Genomic DNA, 20,019 nt, shown 5'->3' on the forward strand with positions numbered 1-20,019 from the left:
CAATAACTCTCTTGTAATTTGCTGAAAGCAAGTGATTTCAGTACTGATTTACTCTTTTACTTGAAGTTCATAACAAAAGCAAACAGGTAGATTTTTGTTAAAAATCTACAGGTTGGTAGATCTTTAAGGCCTTGCACCTAGATAAATTCTTACTTCAGACTAAGGAAATTAGCTTTTGAAGCAAAGAGGGTGGGAAAAAAGCCAGCTTTGCACAAACTGAGAGTTCAGTCCACCTGTTTGAATAAGTATTTTTAGACAATTCTGAATCAGGTTAATAATGAATACAGAAAGAATTATTATTAGCATTGTGACTTACTCTATGAAGATGCACTGAAGTAAAAAAGAAAACTTAGGAATAATTAATTGGTACCTCTCCCTCTCTTCCTCGAACTTGGTTTGTAAATAGGGATATCCAGCTAGCTGTTTCCTATCTGGGTGTTGGTAGTTTGTAGACATGGTCTCCTCCCTGCAGCTTTTCAAGAGGAACTGTCAGGTTATGTGGCAAATGATTAACTCTGTCACCCTGGATTTTGCATGCCTGCTTTTAAGTATGATGAGCTTCAGTCTTGCAATGGAAAAAAAAATACAAAAGTCACCTTAAGTCTTACAGTGCAACAGTTTTAATAGTCCACGCTACAACAGGCAAGTACAGTTTTGCAGTTCAACATTAAAAGCAATCCTGCCTTAATTAAAATGCTTCTACTTAAGAATGCTTCCTGCTCTCTTCCATCCCTTCACTTAAGGTGTGTCTACAAAAGTACTCCTAAAGTGCATTTCTCAGGCATTAAAGATAGCACTGTGATTTGCTTTCCAATAGCAAGTTCGGAATCAGAGCATGCCGTTCTCAGTGGAGGGCTGCGCAATTCCAGCTGAGCTAAGGTCTCTTACAAAAGTACCCTTCTCACTCCCACGGGCGACGCAAACGAGGCCACTGAAGTTTTTTGAAAAAAATTGTGCCAACTTCCTCTGCGGTATCTTCTCTTACCACGAATAAATATTTAATGCATCCTTGAGTCGTGATACACGGAACACGTTGTTTTGTCACGTCAATTTCTAGGAAAATAAACTCTGGAGGCCTTGTGCGAATATTCTGAATTTGGTGGGATGAGACTCCAAGAACAGGGGCGGGGCAGAATTCTCGGGTTTAGACCTGGGGGTTGGGGAGGCGTGGTGCGAAGAGAGTCCCGGAGCGCTTGGGCTACTGCTTGTCCTCGTGCGGGTCACCAGAGAAGCTCGCCTCCTCCGAGGACCTGACTCCCTCGGGGAGCAGAGTGGCGCGCACTTTCCTCTTCTCCTTAAAGCGGCCCGAGCGCGAGATCTTCAAATTTCGGCGGCTGTTGCCCGATTTCTCCCCGCCCAACTTGTCTGGCTTGTGGGGCTCGCCGGCGCCCCCGAGGAGATTGGGATGCTGATTCTCCCGGGAACTGCTAGTCCAGTCGGGGCCAGGCGGGGCGGGCGCCGCGGGTTCCCCGGGGTCAGGCTGGGTGGGAGGCTTCGCACCCCCCGCGGCGTCCTTGCTTTTCTTCCTGCTGTTCTTTAACGAACTCCACCAGGAGCCCGAGCTGCCTGTGCCGCCGCCGTCGGCCATGGCCAGCGGGCCAAGTGGCGGGGGGCGCGGCGAGCGGGGAAGGGCCTCAGCGGCAGCGGCGCCTCTCTCGTCCACCTCGGCCCTGCCCCGGCTTCTCGCAAGCGGGCTGCGGGCTGGGAGCCGCCGAAGCAGAGGCTTGTGCTGGGGAGGAAAACAAAACTTCGTTACTGGGTTTGTCGAAGTCACGTGCCCCTCAATCCCACTTCCTCCCCTTGGCTCCGTCTGGCACCGGGGCGGCTGGGGTCCGAGGGTCCGCAGCCGCGCGGGCCGCAGAGGGCACCGCCGCGCCCCCCCCCCCGCCCCCCGCCACGGCGCAGGCGGACCAAGGGCTTCCGGGGCGCCACCCTCTGGTCTCGAGACTGAGTCTTGGCACTCCCTGGCCTCAGCCTTAGTCTGGCTTCCAGGATAGCGCAGTGGTCCGCGCGCGAGGGCCACCCAGGGGTGGGTGCCGGGGCTTCTGGATTAACCAGGCCCCAGAGGGAAAATGGCCTGTCCTGTCACTCCACCCGTTTGTAGACGAAGCCCAAAGGTGACCCACCGGGTCCAGAAGGGCACCTGCGAGGAGGGCGCCCGGAAGCAAGCGCGCCCCCGCTATAGGTGAGCCATGAACATTAGATCCCTGTCAAACAGTTCCGAAATTTCCCTCAAAGGTTTTTGTTCCCTGGACTTCTGTCCCGGGATCCTTTTTGATGTGATTCTTCGGGGGCGGGGCGGGGCGGGGCGTGGGGGGCGGATTTACAGGCCAGTAAGAGCGAGGGACAAGCTCATGGTGTTTGTTTCTTTTAAATTCTGCTTTCGACAAAACTTATGCCTGATGACCTTCAGAGAAGCATGTCTAGACCTAACTTGCCTTGAAAACCGCCATCCTAACGCTTCCTTTTATTCCCCAGAGACCAATCTTGCGTCTCTTTGAAGCCACCCGCTGCCTGCGGTTGAGATGAGCCCAAGTCCCCTTCCCTTAGTTCTGTATTAAAATATGCACCGCGTCTGTTTGTACTAGGCAACTCAACTCATGGGATTTTAAGTTACAAATTAAAGGCTTCTGTTCTTTTCGTTGCGCAATTCCCTCCTCCAAAGGAGAGAGCGCACAACCAAGAACTCCAATTTGCCTCTTCCCAGCTTTTAAAATAGCACTGCGGAGCGAAAAGGCTGTTTGTTAGCACTTAAGGTGCGAATATCGGAAGCGAGGCTCCTCTGCTCATTTTCTGTGCTGGGCACTAACTCCACGAACAAGCAGGATTCGCTGGCGCCGCGGCTCATTTCCAGGTTTCCGCTGGGCTCCTTCCCATCCCACGCGCCCGGCGCTGCTGGGATTCGCCCGCTCTGGAGAGCGAAAATTCGGCGGTGTCTGTGGTTTGGAGGTTCTCCTTCCCCAACCGGGGGGAGACAGCCGGAGGGCCTACGCCGGCGGCCGCAGCGGCCTCCCCTGAGCAAGGAGACCTTGGCACCAGCTCCTCCCCAGAACGCCCCGAGGGCACACTCGACTTGAAAACAATAGAAGAAAAAATGGCCAAAAGTTCTTTCCTTACAGAAGGCACCCACACCCTCAGGCACAGTTTGCAGTTGGGTTTGCAAACATCCATTCCCCCTCCGCTTTATAGATCGGAAAAGCACCCCCAACTTATTCTCTGGTGGTGGTGGTGCTGGTGATAGTGGTGGGTGTTCCTGATGCTACTTTCAGTCTTCTACCCTACGCTTTCTTCTCCACAATCAACGTTGTATGCACGGAAGGGTTTTGCACAAATTGCTCATGGGAAAGATTGCAAATTACGCAGAACGCCTGCAGCTAGTAACTTCTCCTCGGGCGCTGAGGGAGCGCCCCAGCGTGACACCCCGGAATGGGCTCTGTCTTGGCGGACGGAGAATCACCCTGATCGCTCACCTGCTCGGGCTTCCCAGGACCCCGCGGCTCCGCGCCTCTCTTCCCGCGCAGAGTCGGGAGGGGGTGCGCTTGGGTTAATCTGGAAGTCGGGGCGCGGCGTCCCTCTGCGCGGTCTTGGAGAGGTCAGGTTTCTTTCTGGAAGGTGTGCTAGCCGAAATCGCCGCAGTCCAGCTAAGCCGATTGCTGTTGCTGGTCTCCCCTGGCTCCTCCAGCTTCCTGGCGCAGCGGCGGCAGTAGCCCGGAGCTCGAAGTACTGTTGGCTCCGACCGGAGGCCGCCCCTGCGAGTGAGTGCCAGGCTCACTGCCCCAGGTGAATGGCCAGGCAGTCTCTCCCGCCTAGTAGCCTTTCATTCTCCCTTTCCCTGATAGCGCCGCCCGGGAGCCGCAGGGAGATGGGATCTCAGGGGCTCAGTCTGATGCATTGAAGCTCCCTACCGCGTCGGTCCTCCGCGCGGGGAAAGACATCTGCTCACCTGCTGGTTATTCGCCAAGTGATTCTAGAAACCAGAGCCCCGGGGCAGCGGGAAGAAAAAAATAATAACCCAGGAGGCGGCCACTGCTGCCACAGGTGCAGGTAGGAAGTTCGCGTTCCCGCCTTCCAGGGACGAGATTGGACCAGGTCGCCTACGTGGCGCCAGCCTTGGGATGTCTGATTGGAGAAAGGCTGCGTGCGCCTCTCGCGAGTCGGACTCCTGAAGAAGAAACGGTAGAGGACACCGGAGGCCGGGAGACCGAGGCTGCAGGTGGGCTCCGGCGGATATACGTCGCAGCTCTCTCTCCCTCTGCCCCTACCCCAATTTCTTTTTTTCCTTTCCTCTCCGCGTCCCCAACCGTGGCCACTCAGCTCCCAGAATCTCAAGTTCTGTAACTTACAGGAGCCGTTCCATACCCAGGCACAGTGTTGCAGAGTTGCAGGCGCCCTGAGTTGAAAGGCTGTAATATTAACAAGTTCGTTATGTGCCAGCCAGGCGCTCTTCCAAGCGCTTTCTGTGGATTAACTTATTTACTCCTCCTCACAGCAACCCTAGGAGGTAAGAACTACTGTTATCCTCACTTGAGGATAACTTAGCTCTGAAAGGCTAAAGGGTTGCCAAGGTTGCACGGCTGGTGAGTGGCAGAGCCGGATTTGTACCCTGGAGACCTGACTCCGGCTCCCGCGGTCTTAACCGGCACCTTATACCGCAGCCTGCCAGTCAGTGTCGGTCTCTTAGCGTGACTCAGTGAGGATGTGAATTTCCTTCCCTCAGGTCTAGAAGTCCGTGGACAGCCACCGCGCCTGAGGAGTACAGATCCAGCCCTGAGCTGGAAGTCAAGTGAACCCGCGGATGGCGTCAAGTTTCAGGAGGCTTTTGTTCCCAGGAACATATGGGTGCTTTTTATTACCTGGACAGAAAGGTTTTGACATAGGGCATTTTCACTAATAAGGCAGAGGTGCAACCGGCTGCATCTTCTAGGATGCTTTTATTTTTCAAAGAACTATTTTGATGTTCACTGAGCTCGTGTGTAACTCCTCTGAAGGACTGCGTATGGAGCAACTGACATCCCAGCATCTTTGTTCTGAGGATTTTCTAAAGTGGTGAAGTAGTGAAAGCCATGATGCCTACCTATTGCATAACTTACAATATGGAATTCATAGGAAGAAATTGTTATAGAGTATTTCAATGTATGAAATCTGGTAAAATATGAATATTTTATATCCTTAGTTTAGCATTCTTGGATTTTTAAATGATATGCACAGCAGCGTGTATTTGAAAGTGATACATTTCCATATATTTCTTGGGATTCGTTTTAGAGAGGAAACTTGCAATCGTAGCACCAGAACTGAACAAAGACAGGCCACCAACCATGAGAGGAGGACGGGATACATCGTCATAGTGCCAAGGAGGAAAGTCCTGTCTGAAGAACCCTCACCGCTAGAAAGTGGTGGAGCTGGGTTCCAAACGTTGTTTGTTGATCAAATGGGTGAAAGAAGGAAGACATTTAGGAAAAGAAAATGAGTCCTGCAAATGGCTTCTCATCTAGCATGATTTAACAAAGGGCCAGCATTTTCTAAATAGATGAACATCAGCTAACTGCTGAAATTAAAAAATTCATTCTCTTCCATCCCTCCCGTTTGTATTTAACAACTTTGAATATTTCTGTATTTCATTGACTTGATAACACCTTATAAATAACCCTTGCATGCAGTAAAAACATTTAAATGGAGACATGAAAACTAAGGAGAAATGAGGCAGAAGGGACTAGGGAGGTGGAGAATGGGTGTCCCTCCAGACAGAGGGAATAGCACGTGCAAAAGCCATGAGCTGTGAAGGAGCTTAGGATTTTTAAGGAGCAAAGAGGTGGTCAGTGTGATCTGAGTACAAAGTGAGCTGAAGCACCGCAGGAGACAAAGCTAGAAAGGTGGGTGCGACCAGACCCTTCAGGACCTGGTAGGACTTTTGAACATAATCCATTATAGAGGAAGTGACATGGTAAGATTTGCATTTAAAATATCACTGAAACTGTAAAGAGTGGATGGTAGAGTGGACAAGGTGGGGCTACAGGAAAACCAGTCTGGAACTGTTGGGGTAGTTCAGGTGGGATATTTTGATGGCTGGTGGGAGGGTGCTGGCAGTGGGGGAGGTGAGAAGAATTAGATGTATGCAAAAGAGAGTTAGGAGGTAAAATCAACAGGACACGCTTTCATTCAGTTCATACAAAAGAGGAGCCTGAGTTTAACTAGAGGCTTAAAACAGATGCTTTTACAGTCTTCCTTGTAACTAGGAGCATGCATGTGATCTAGTTCTGACTTATGGGGCTATAAGGAAGACTTCTGGAAATGTTTCTTCCTAAATACAGGACAGAGGGCTTGCCTGGTGGCGCAGTGGTTGAGAATCTGCCTGCCAATGCAGGGGACACGGGTTCGAGCCCTGGTCTGGGAAGATCCCATGTGCCGCGGAGCAACTGGGCCCGTGAGCCACAACTACTGAGCCTGTGCGTCTGGAACCTGTTCTCGGCAACAAGAGAGGCCGCGATAGTGAGAGGCCCGCACACCGCGATGAAGAGTGGCCCCCACCTGCCGCAACTAGAGAAAGCCCTCGCACAGAAACGAGGACGCAACACAGCCAAAAATAAATATGACTAAATAAATTTGAAAAATAATACAGGACAGAGCCTTCTGAGAGAAGAACATCTTTTGCAATACCCTTGATTCTTATGTTTAAGTACAGTGTGAGGATGTGCAGCAGCCATTGTGCAACAGTGAGGCAACAGACATGGAAATAAAACCCAGCACACTAAGGATGATGGCATGGGAGTGTGACAAGTGTTTGGGTCCTTCATGATACTGGTGAGCCCCTGAAAGAACCCTGGGATGACGTATCTCTTGACTACTAGTTCCGTGAGATAAGGTGGATTCCTATGGTTTAACCGCAGCTTTAAATACAGTTTTCCGTTACTTGCAGCCCCAAACATTCCTTCTTGGTACAGTCTAGTAGAGTTATAGAAAAAACATATATTGTTCAAAAGGCAAAAAGGTAGTGTTGTCACATTTTTTCCTTGACCAATATGAAAAGTTCTTCCTGGAAGAAGGGCTTAGTGAAATATTTAAGTGATGGGGAAGTTTTTAGAGGTGGGGATGCATCTGCAAAACAAGGCACTTCACTGAAAAGGCTTGGAGTTGGAACTTCCCTGGAGGTCTGATGGTTAAGACGCCACACTCTCAATGTAGGGGGCATGCGTTCAATCCCTGGCCAGGGAACTAAGATGCCACATGGCAAGGCCAAAAAAAAAAAAAAAAAAAAAAGAGGCTTGGAGTTAAGGGAATGAGTGGATAAAGGTATGTGTACATGTGTACATACGGTGGCAAGCAGCATCGGATTATCTGAGATCTCATGGTAGTTTGACTTTTAAAGATAGAATTTTAAATCAAAACAATTGACTTATTTTCCTCCATTTATTGAATCTAGAACTGTTTAAATCTATAAAAATTTTCATAACCAATCCCATGAAAAAAAACCCACCCCAGGGCTTCCCTGGTGGTGCAGTGGTTGGGGGTCCGCCTGCTGATGCAGGGGACACGGGTTCGTGCCCCGGTCCGGGAAGATCCCACATGCCGCAGAGCGGCTGGGCCCGTGAGCCATGGCCGCTGAGCCTGCGCGTCCGGAGCCTGTGCTCTGCAACGGGAGAGGCCACAACAGTGAGAGGCCCGTGTACCAAAAAATAAAAAAATGAAAAAAATAACCCACCCCAAACCAAAAAACAACAAAGAGAGTTAGTGTTAAACAAATATAGTTGTGTTCTGTAACTATTGATCTAGGAATCCTGCTGTTTGCTTCTATAAGGAGAACATGGGCTGTCCTAAACCTCTGTGTTGGTAAGCTATGAATACAGTATAGATGCATTTAAAGGTTGATTTATCTACCCGGTGAATAGTAGGGGACTTTCAATGTTACAGAATTTAAATATGCTTACATTGGGCATTGCTTACATTTCTTTATAATATTTTTTTCTTGTCATTTTTTACTTTTCAAAAATGTGTTGATGGTTTGAGAAAGGACACAGTTTCTTTCTTCTCTTCTTTTTTAAAAAAATTAAATTGTTGGGGCTTCCCTGGTGGCGCAGTGGTTGAGAGTCCGCCTGCCGATGCAGGGGACATGGGTTCGTGCCCTGGTCCGGGAAGATCCCACATGCCGCGGAGCAGCTGTGCCCATGAGCCATGGCCGCTGAGCCTGTGCGTCCGGAGCCTGTGCTCCGCAACGGGAGAGGCCACAACAGTGAGAGGCCCACGTACCGCAAAAAAAAAAAAAAAATTAAATTGTTTCTTTCTCAGGTGACCCTTTAAGTGCAATAAATGATTACACTAAAAGACAATAGATAATGAATTTCTAGAGAGCAGGATTTGCATACTAGAAATGAAAAGAGGAACTTTAGAAGTTCAACTTGGCATTTGCAATCCTAGCAAATCTGGCATTGTATCAGAGGCTGAGAAATTGATTCTCTTCCTTTAAAGCATTTATGGTGGGAACAGGGCAAAGGAAAACACATGATGAGAAAAGTTAAGAAATACAGCTAATCGGAAAAGATAGGCAGAACACTCTATGACATAAATCACAGCAAGATCCTTTTTGACCCACCTCCTAGAGAAATGGAAATAAAACCAAAAATAAACAAATGGGACCCAATGAAACTTAAAAGGTTTTGCACAACAAAGGAAAACATAAACAAGACAAAAAGACAACCCTCAGAATGGGAGAAAATATCTGCAAATGAAGCAACTGACAAGGGGTTAATCTCCAAAATTTACAAGCAGCTCATGCAGCTTAATATCAAAAAAACAAACAACCCAATCCAAAAATGGGCAGAAGACCTGAATAGACATTTCTCCAAAGAAGATATACAGATTGCCAACAAACACATGAAAGAATGCTCAACATCACTAATCATTAGAGAAATGCAAATCAAAACTACAATGAGGTATCACCTCACACCAGTCAGAATGGCCATCATCAAAAAGTCTACAAACAATAAACGCTGGAGAGGGTGTGGAGAAAAGGGAACCCTCTTGCACTACTGGTGGGAATGTAAATTGATACAGCCACTATGGAGAACAGTATGGAGGTTCCTTAAAAAAGTAAAAATAGAACTTCCATACAATCCAACAATCCCACTACTGGGCATATACCCTGAGAAAACCATAATTCAAAAAGTGTCATGTACCACAGTGTTCATTGCAGCTCTATTTACAATAGACAGGACATGGAAGCAACCTAAGTGTCCATCGACATATGAATGGATAAAGAAGATGTGGCACATATATACAATGGAGTATCACTCAGCCATAAAAAGAAACGAAGTTGAGTTATTTGTAGTGAGGTGGATGGACCTAGAGTCTGTCATACAGAGTGAAATAAGAAAGAGAAAAACAAATACCATATGCTAACACATATATATGGAATCTAAAAAAAAAAAAAAAGAAAAAAGTTCTGAAAAACCTAGGAGCAGGACAGGAATAAAGACACAGACGCAGAGAATGGACTTGAGGACATGGGGAGGGGGAAGGGTAAGCTGGGACGAAGTGAGGGAGTGGCATGGAGATATATACACTACCTAATGTAAAACAGATAGCTAGTGGGAAGCAGCTGCATAGCACAGGGAGTTCGGCTCAGTGCTCTGTGACCACTTAGAGGAGTGGGATAGGGAGGGTGGGAGGGAGACGCAAGAGGGAGGATGGGGATATATGTATATGTATAGCTGATTCACTTTGTTATAAAGCAGAAACACACCACTGTAAAGCAATTATACTCCAATAAAGATGTTAAAAATATACAGCTAATCAAAATGAAGAAAATAAAGGTGATTTATAGTCTCTTCACCCAAGGAAAACTATGGCCCACATTTTCACATTTACTCCATTCATCCTACCCCTTCCCTATCCCCCTTCCCTCCCTTCCATCATCCTTTTCTTTTATGGACTCTTCCATTCTTTGAAAATTAGATTTGTCTCTCCTATGGCCTTTTCCTTTATAGTCACCCGTGTACTTGTAGTTTAATATTTATTTTCTCCTTTCTGTGTATGCACATCAGTGTTGTTGGATTTAATCTGTAAACTTTTAAAAATAAATTTATTTATTTATTTATTTTTGGTTGCCTTGGGTCTTCGTTGTTTTGCGTGGGCTTTCTCTAGTTGCTGGCGAGTGGTGGTTACTCTTCATTGTGGTACGTAAGCTTCTCATTGTGGTGGCTTCTCCTGTTGCAGAGCACGGGCTCTAGGCGTGTGAGCTTCAGTAGCTGTGAGGCACGGGCTTAGATGCTCTGGGGCATGTGGGATCTTCCTGGACCAGGGCTAGAACCTGTGTCCGCTGCACTGGCAGGCAAATTCTTAACCACTGCACCACCAGGCAAGTCCCTAGTCTGTAAACTTTTAAAGAGAGGGTGTTGCACCTGTGCCTGAATTTGGAATCCACTGTTCACATCATCTCATCCTGTGCCCTGTCAGGTTAACATGAATGCATACCTAGAAGTATAAAAATTGTAGTCACGGGCTTCCCTGGTGGCGCAGTGGTTGAGAGTCCGCCTGACGATGCAGGGGACACGGGTTCGTGCCCCGGTCCGGGAAGATCCCACATGCCTCAGAGCGGCTGGGCCCGTGAGCCATGGCCGCTGAGCCTGTGCGTCCGGAGCCTGTGCTCCACAACGGGAGAGGCCACAACAGTGAGAGGCCCGCGTACCGCAAAAAAAGAAAAAACAAACAAAATTACAGTCACAAAATATGACTAATCATGTCAGTTTCACACTTGACCTAAGCAAGGCTGGTTTGTACAGTTCCGCCTCCCTGCAAAATTCAGTCGACACCAGCTGACTCTTTGTAACTTCCCACACCTCCTCCTTTTGTGGATCTGGTTCCTTTAGTATTCTTGGATATCATTGTATGTTCCTCATTTTCCTTAAAAAATTATTTGTAAGAAAATTTAAGACCTAAGACAAAAGTCACTTTTTCTAGAAAGGATTTTCAAGAGTTTAGGGACACTACCAGGCAGGACCACTTTACACTCAGTTCATGGCTTGAGGATTTTGGGATAACCAAAAACAAGAGATCCACAGGACCATTAGCCTATAGTCACACTCCAGGGACAAGTCCATTCCCTCCCTACCCGCCTCCCCATCTTTTCTGCTCCAAATTAACTTAATTGTCCATGAAGACCTGTTGGGGGGATGGGTATAGTTTACTTCTGAGCTGCCCGGAGCCTGAGGGTATGGCCCTTTGGGGTCTGACACTTATCAAGGGAAAAATCTTCTATTAATTGCTCTATTTTGGATGAGCCCTACACTCACTTATAATTCTGTCCCTTATGCTCCAGGGGGCTATGAAAACTGAAGTTGTTTTGGTGCCCAATTTTTTCCAGCAGGAGAATTCAGCCAAATAACCTAGCTGCCACTGACAGGAGTGGGTGTGTTTTAATTTTATTGTCAATTGTTTGCTTGATGTTTGTCCCTGCGACTAGATTATAATTTCCTTATTTATTTATTGTCTGACTCCCTCACTAGAAAATGAGTTCCATTTTATTTAATGATCATTTACAGAACACTTTCTGTGTACTGGGTACATTTCTAATTGCTTTATAAATATTAAGTCATTTAATCTTCCTGAAAGCCCTGTGAAATAGGTACTATTATTATTATAGATGAGGTAACTGAGACACTAAGAACTTAAGTTACTTGCCCAAGGTGACACAGCCGGTAAGTATTAGAGCCAGCATTTGACCCCAGGAAAACTGGCTTCAGAGTCCAGGGACTAACTCCTCTCTGTGCTGTGTCTCTCTGTGAGCACTAGGACAGGTCACTAATGAGTCTTTAGGACCTGGCATCTGCCTGACAATAACAGTTCTTACTATTGTTGAATGCATGACCATCCAATGCAGAAATGTGAATGCTTTCTTGGTTAAAATATGACCAACTTGTAAAAAGAAATGTACTAAAAGTGGCAATGAAATAAAATTTCAATCTGTCATTACAGGTAATAATAGCCTGATTTTCTTTAATTCTGAGGAGTGAGTACAGTAGGTGGACCAAATTATCTGATAAATTTTTGCTTTTTTCTTAAAATTGTAAGAGCACTATCATGTTGCAATACCCTTTGAAGGAGATGTGGTTAGGTGGTAAATGCGGATGGGGAAGAATAAAGTAATACCAGAGGATGGCTGATGAGATTTTATTAAATATTGTACTTGGGGAATAAATGAATGATCTAGAGGACATGGCCTTTCAGAACAGGGCTCCACAGCACATCTTGACTCTCTCAGGAAACAAAGATAATTCTACTTTATTGTTTATTAGAAAATCACTGATGTAAATAAAAGTCATGTGTTACCACGCAAGGTAATGTTCTCTGGCTGGTCACCTGGTTCCAGGTCAGGCCCAGGGTAAACTAGATCCTGTAAAGGGTGACTTGCTATCTGCAGTTGTTCATTTCCATTTTCAAAGGGTTGATTCAGTTATGCTCCGTTCACCAGGTTATATTTTCTCTTTATGGTTTGTCGATGTGTCAGCTCATTACGTCACATGTGCACAGGGAGGAGGTGGATATCTGATGGAAGGGTAACATGATGCAGGAAGGGAATCTTTTGGTTTCATCATTTGCATCAAGGCCAGTGTCAAAACATAGTTAGAAATCCATAAGAAATAGCTGCTTTCCTAAGTCAAAGGCTGTCAGGGGAGGTGCACCAACATTTTGGCACTCAGCTTTCTGTTCGGTGCCAACACAGGTAAATCTCCCATTGTACACTCCAGTGAACATTCAGTTTCATCTACTTGATGTCATTTCACTTACCTACTGGGGGAAACTACTTCAGCTGCAGCTATAAAACTTTTATAATAATGGCAAATTTTAAATTCTTACTCTGGGCTTTCACTTTACTATGTGCTTATCCAAAAGTGGAAAGTGTTCTCACTGTTTTAATGGTAGAGCAACCCTGAGAGAGAGATATTACAAGTTCTACAGTTTTATCCTAGAAATTTGAAGCAAGTTGCTCCAAGTCACAGGACCAGAAGAGGTGCAGTTATTTTGATTCGGTTTGAGTTACTCTTTCCCTAGTACAATGTTCTTTTAATATTGATATTTGAATCTCATATTGCCTTTTAGTTAATCATTAGGTCAATAAATAGTTGTTGGTATCCAGGCTATTACATCAAAAGAGGTAGTCATACTTAAAAGATTCGAATTAGGTCATCGTCTTCTAAGTTTCCCACTTAGAATAATGCTAAATCATATGTGGTTGCTTAAATATTAAAGCCCTATGGAATCACAGAGCACTCAAAGCTCAAATTAACACTGGGAATTGTAATTATATACATTTCTTGTGAAAAGACTTGATGGTTGGTTTGAATTACGAGCTGTGTGGCTTTGAGAAAATTACTTAATATCTTTAGGCTCCGGTTTCCTTAAATGTAAAGTGGGAATAATACTATCTACTTCTCTGGATCGTTGCCAAGATTAAAGCAGACAATACATTTATTAAAGTCCCCAGCACAGTGCCTGACACGCAATAGGCACTCAGTAAATGTTAGTTTCTCCTTGACTGATTTCTTTCATTGGCTGTGTAGGAAAATCATGTAAACAGACTCTACAGATCAATGACTTCCAAGTGCTTTTGGAAAATAATGGGTAGAGAGTCTTAAAGTTCACTGTCATTATTGTTGGTTAGGGCCCATTGCTTCCCCCCCTAAGAACATCAGGTTAAAATTTACTGCAGAGTATTTAATATACAACAATTTGCTCTGAATCTAACTTTTTTTTCAGGAACATACTTAATGATTAAATCAAATCAAGCAGAAGTTTTCTGTATGTGATTCAAGAACGCTCTTCATCCTTTCGGCACCGAAATTGCATTACCTGTCATTGAAGGAGGAAGTGTGCTCAGTTAAGCTTGAAAGCAATGTTACCAGAAAAGGATTAACAAATCGTAAGGCAGAATCCTTAGAAGTAAGGTCACTACCAGAATGCGGCTGAGGCACGAGCCAAGGAATATGTTTAATATGTGTTGCCCCTTTAGCTCCTGGAATCTTAATATATAATCCACATCACTGAATCAGACCCAAAGGAGGGAAAGAACAGGAGCATCATGTCTCTGCTATGTAGACACGGCATGATTAATTATTTTAAAAAATTAGTTTTTATTTTATTTAAGTAATCTATGCACACAGAGTTCAAAAGTCAAATGTTATTAAGGCGATTATAGCACATTACAGGGGTGTCTTATCTCATTCCTTCCCTTAGTTCTCTTCCCCAACCACCTTCAACAATTTTGGCTTTTTGTTTCCGACATGTGCACATCTCTATATTTCTAATTAATTTGTGTATTATGCTCTCTTTTGATTTATCGATATTTAACCTCTATTAATTTCTTATTATGGTATTTGAGCCTTTTGTTCTCTTATACCACCATGCCTTCTGCTTCCTTTCTCTCCTATCCCAGTACAGTGGTCATATTACAGCCTTTGTTTAATTGACAATTGCATGTTGATATTATTGTGCCTTTGTAAATATTGTTCAGGCTAAGCATTATAGTGTACAGAACATTATATTTGCTTTCCTACTTTTTGTCTTTTCCTAAAATTAATAATGGCCTCTCCCTGCCCACCCTCCCCCCACCTCAACCCTTTCAATCTGCTTGTTTTTAGTCCTGTTTCGAATTCTTTCTACGCTTTCCAATGGCTTCTTGGTGCACTTTTCTACAAGTGCTATCATATCAGTATATATGTGTTCCATTTTGTTTTTCCTAAAAATATCCCTCCTGGGCATCCCTGCTGGCGCAGTGGTTGAGAGTCCACCTGCCGATGCAGGGGGCACGGGTTCGTGCCCCGGTCTGGGAAGATCCCACATGCCCTGGAGCAGCTGGGCCCGTAAGCCATGGCCGCTGAGCCTGCGCGTCCAGAGCCTGTGCTCCGCAACGGGAGAGGCCACAACGGTGAGAGGCCCGCGTACCGCCAAAAAAAAAAAAAAATCCCTCCTGGACACTTCCTTCTCCTTCCATAGGGACTGACCTCTCTCGGTCTGTTGCACAGTCTCCTCCTGGGGATGCCTTGAGTCTCCTTCTTTCTTGGTGGAGTTGCTTGTTTTGCTGGAGCACATTGTCAGATGGGGCAGCAGAAGAAGGTATCATGGTGGCCGTCTTCACCGTGGCTGTCTCTTTAGCCACACAGTTCCATCTGGACTGTTTATCCCCCATGCCTTGCACACATCATCCTCCTGGGAGATCTTTCTACCCTTATTCTGGACAGTCCCTTTGTGCCAAAGGTGCAAAGTGAATCTTGACGTAAACATCACACAGTATAATTAATAATTAGATCATGGATTTTAAATGTAAAAATATAAAACTTTTAGAAGAAAATATAGAATGTCTTTGGGACCTAGGGCTAAGTGAGGAGTTCATAGACATGGCTAAAACGAAGATCCATAAAAGAAAAAATAACTAAGTTGGGCTTCATCAAAACGGAGAAAAACTTTGGCTCTGAAAAACACTCTGTTAAGAGGATGTAAAGACAAACTACAGACTAGGAGAAAATATTTGCAAACCATATATACCTAAAATATATAAAGGACTCTCAAAATTCTATAGTGAAAAAGAATCAATTATGAAATGGGCAAAAGACTTGAACAGTTGTTTCACTAAATTGGAGACACAGATGACAAATAACCACATGAAAAGATGTTCAGCATCATTAACCATTAGTGAAATGCAAATGCGAACCACAGTGAGATATCAACATGAACTTATCAGAATGACTGAAATAGAAAATAATGATGACACCAAATGCTAGTGAGGCTGTGGAGAAACTGAATCACTTACACGTTGCTGGTGGGAATGTGAAATGGTCCAGCTGCTCTGGAAAACAGCTTGATAGTTTCTTAAAAAAACTAAACATGCAAATATGACCCAGAAATTGCACCCTTTCCAAACTGGAAACAATCCAGATGCCCTTCAGTGGGTGAAAGGCAAAACAGACTGTGGAAAATCCATACCATGGAATGTTTCTCAGCAATAGAAAAGGATAGCTTACTGAATCTTAGGAATCATTTGGAATTGTTGACGGATAGCATTGGAAGGTGGAGTAGATGTGATTGCCTACAGAGAAAGTACGGCAAGAAGGCAGCCTTGGAGAGTGTTCCAAGGGACTTGGAGAGTTCTAGAGGGAGAATGGGCAGAGGAGCCTGGGCAGAGGATGGGGGCGAGGGTGGTGTCACAGCAGCCGAGAGAGAGGGGGTTGGAGAAGAAGGGAGTGGTCAACTGTGCCAGCAAATGAGAAGCCAAGTAAGCAGAGACCCGAAGCTGCAGTGAGGTTGATGGGGCTCCAGGGAGAGCACTCTGGGGGGGGAGCACAAGCACTGAAGCTTGACCTGGTGGTATGAAGGTGTGTCGCAGCACCTCCACACCTGCTCCTGTGCCATCTGGCCTCAGTGATAACCCATGAGGTTGGTGGGTCGGGCAGACAAGCAGGCATTAATTTTCAAGTTTCAGAGGGGAGAAACCTGGGGCTCAGAAATGTTGGAAGCCTTGATCTGTGACCGAGCCAGGTCTTGTGGCTCTAAATTCAGTGCTCTTGTAGGGCTCCCATGATGGCTTTCCACCACATCACAGCACAGGGCAGGTGTGGCTTGGCTTCAAAAACCCATTGGACAGTCAACTGCTAGAATCCCCCTATAATGTGCTAGGCAGCAATGTGATGTCCTGTAACTCTGAAGAAAGTTTACTAAGGCTTCCTTAGTGTAAGTATTCTCATAAAAGTTTCCCACAGCTCTTGAGTTTTTAGACACACATTTGTCTTACTGTGTGCCCCAAATACTATACTGAGTGCTGTACGTAGATTATCTTAAGCCTCACAATTACTTCACGGAATATGTACCGACACTAGTTCATTATAATGACAAGGAAACTGAGGCCTAAGAAGTAAAGTAACTTTCCCAAATTATACTATCAGAAAGTGATAAGAGGCAGGATTGAAACAACGGGGTTGTAACCTGCAATTGAACTTGTGTAACAGGCAATTGAACTAGAGACTTAGATCTTCAGATTCTCCAACCTGAATTATTTTGAGGCTTAATCATACCTACTGGATAGAAGGAGAAAGCATATGGTGAAGATTAGGTGAGTTTTGGATAACTAGTTCCAAGAAAGCTTCAGTAACTGAAGGGTTCAGATACTGGACAGAACTCTAAATGGTGGGCAAGAGTCAATATGCATTTTCAGATTCTTCTGCTTCTAGAATCACCCCCTCCTCCATGACACCAAAATATTATAGGATATTTGAATATTTGTAGAAGGATTCTTCTATTAATTTAGAAAGTGTTTGAGTGCCTACTGTATGCCAGGCAAAGTTCCATTTAGGGACAAGGGTAGACTGGTGAGCAAAGTAGACCAATTCCTGCCTTCATGAAGTTTACAGGTCAGACAATGTCATTTTAAAGATACAGGTGGTTCCATAGTTATGGAGGTGAGAGGCCTTTGGGGACCTTGGTCTATGGATGTGGAGGGTCTTATTCAGCCTCTGAAAGTTTGAACATCCTTCCCAATGCTACAAAACTATTTCCCCTTCTTCATTAATAAATCCTGAGTTTCTTCAGGTATCCAAACACTTCGGAATGGGTGGATTTAGCCGCAGTTCAGGTGAAACCCTTTCTGTTCTAAACCAGTTCTTCTCAAATTTATCCTGCATTGGAATCACCTGGAGGGCTTGTTAAAAAGATTGTGACGCATCACATGAACGACCGCGGTCACGTGAGCACAGTTTTCGCGGGGCTCTGGCGGCGGCTTCCTCTGGTAAGTTGCGGTCACGGTCATCTCTCGGTCTCCCGCCGCCGGCCCGGGGGAGGGGGGGAGGAAGCGAGGGCGCTGCCAGGCGGCCCAGACGACGCCAGCACAAGAGCCCCCGCCGCCCCGCTGCCCCGCCGGACCTCTGCGACCCCAGTTCCTGGCGCACAGGCTTTTGGTGCTGTTGCTTTCTTCCTTGGCTTCGGCTATGATAATCCTGCTGACCTCAGACTCAGGTTACAAGGATATGCAGGTGAATACCACGAAATTCATGCTGCGGTATGCCTGGTATTCTTGGCCCAATGTAGTTTTGTGTTTCTTTGGTGGCTTTTTGTTTGTTTGTTTGCGGTACGCGGGCCTCTCACTGTTGTGGCCTCTCCCGTTGCGGAGCACAGGCTCCGGACGCGCAGGCTCAGCGGCCATGGCTCACGGGCCCAGCCGCTCCGCGGCATGCGGGATCCTCCTGGACCGGGGCACGAACCCGCGTCCCCTGCATCGGCAGGCGGACTCTCAACCACTGCGCCCACCAGGGAAGCCCCTCTTTGGTGGCTTTTTGATAGAGCAAGCATTTGGAATACGATGGGGCACCATTATTTTTAGTTGCTATTTGTTTTTGCCCTGGGTGGAATATTTAATGCTTTTTGGCTGATGGAGTTTGGACGGTTATGTTTGGGATGGGTGGGGACTCTTTAGCAGTTGCCCAGAATACGTATGCTGTGAGTTGGTTTAAAGGCAAAGAATTAAACTTGGTGTTTGGTGTAAGTTGGACTCCAGCTTAGCATGGCTGGAATTGGAAGAACAGTAAACATGAACCTCATGAGATGGCTGTATTCTAAGGTTTAAGCTTCCTTGGGTTCTGCTGGTCACACAACCCTTGGGGTCACACTTATGACTGGGGGTATAACATGTATTCTTTCACTAGTCTGTGCCTTGGCCCTTGCTTATTTGGATCAGACAGCAGAAAGAATCCTTCATAAAGAACAAAGCAAAACAGGTGAAGTTATTAAGTTGACTGATGTGAAGGACTTCTTCTTACCCCTGTGGCTATATTTATCACCTGTGTCTGCTATTATGTTGCCGTGTTCCCTTTCATTGGACTTCACAGAGATTTCTTTACAGAGAAATTTGGATTTTTCTCCCAGACAGCGAGTGATATTAGCAGTATAGTGTTTGGGCTGCTGGTGGATAAAATGGGAAGTAACATCATCTGTGTGCAATGGTGACCACGCTTGCTTCCCACATGATGCTGGCCTTTATGCTGTGGAACACTTGGATTGCTATGTGTCTCCTGGGACTCTACTATTTGTTGCTTGCCTGTGCATTGTGGCCAATGGTGGCATTTGTAGTTCCTGAACATCAACTGGGAACCACATATGGCTTCATGCAGTCCATTCAGAATCTTGGGTTGGCCATCATTTCCATCATTGCTGGCATGATATTGGATACTCGGGGATATTTGTTTTTAGAAGTTTTCTTCATTGCCTGTGTTTCTTTGTCACTGTTATCTGTGGTCTTACTCCACTTGTTGAATCATATCCAAGGTGGGAACCTAAATTATTCTGCAAGACAAAGGGAAGAAACAAAACTTTCTCATGCAGAATGAGAAGTTTAAATGACTGTGTCATGAGAATGGGCTGCACACATCATTAGTTTGAAAAACTCCTTTATTTTTTTTTTTCAAATTTAGAGTTTAGTTGTTAGGAAAAATAATGGTCTGGAGAGTTATTATATTTATATTTTGAATACACTTATTTTAAAGTATAATTCTGAGGACTGTTTTAGCCTGTGTCTTTTGTATTGCTGAAGAATTCTACTTTGGGATAGGCTCATCAGTGGTGAAGTTCAGAAAATTGTACCTGGTACATGTGGGTGATTTTGAGTACGGACACTGAATAATGGAAATCTTTGCATCTTGTATTGAGATAATTTTCACAAAGAGTATCATAGGAATATGGCCTTTTCTTTATCTTAAAGCAAAAAAAAAAAAGAAGCTTTTGAGGGAGTAGAAGGGATTTTTTTTTTTTTTGGTCTTTTTGTATCTTGTCCATCATGTGCCCCAACTGCACATGCACACAGTTATTTTTAGTCCCTTATAGTTTCTTTGTATTCTGTTGCTCCAGGAAACGTGTGTCCAGGTACAAGTGCTGCAGCAAAGGGGCCCAGGGCCCAGGGCCCAGCCTGTCTTAGTTTGAAGTACATGGTGTAATACTGTATGCTTAAAAGTTTTAGAACAGCTTGAAAGTGCATTCCTTATTCAGGATAAG

General features: G+C 45.4%; 1 protein-coding gene and 1 pseudogene across 3 annotated transcripts; one reads left to right on the forward strand and one right to left on the reverse strand.

Moving 5' to 3' along the window:
* Window positions 1-493: 493 nt before the first annotated feature.
* PRR15 (proline rich 15) lies at window positions 494-3,544 on the reverse strand. 2 transcript variants are annotated; one of them, XM_082661781.1, is made up of 2 exons: window positions 3,471-3,544; window positions 494-1,729 (listed from the first exon to the last, which is right to left on the reverse strand). In XM_082661781.1, exon 2 carries the CDS (start codon window positions 1,586-1,588, stop codon window positions 1,199-1,201), a length of 390 nt encoding a protein of 129 aa, XP_082517907.1. In that variant the 5' UTR covers window positions 1,589-1,729; window positions 3,471-3,544; the 3' UTR covers window positions 494-1,198. The 2 variants fall into 2 exon arrangements, with proteins under 2 accessions (XP_082517907.1, XP_082517908.1); XM_082661782.1 differs by lacking the exon at window positions 3,471-3,544 and adding an exon at window positions 1,818-1,857.
* A 14,283-nt stretch (window positions 3,545-17,827) lies between these two features.
* LOC309827377 (lysosomal dipeptide transporter MFSD1-like) lies at window positions 17,828-19,358 on the forward strand (annotated as a pseudogene). The gene is made up of 2 exons: window positions 17,828-18,078; window positions 18,286-19,358. The product of its transcript is annotated as a lysosomal dipeptide transporter MFSD1-like (transcript).
* The last annotated feature ends 661 nt before the right edge of the window (window positions 19,359-20,019 follow it).

Source organism: Grampus griseus (assembly GCF_964374135.1).
Source record: "Grampus griseus genome assembly, chromosome: 9".
Classification (NCBI taxonomy): Eukaryota; Metazoa; Chordata; class Mammalia; order Artiodactyla; family Delphinidae; genus Grampus; species Grampus griseus.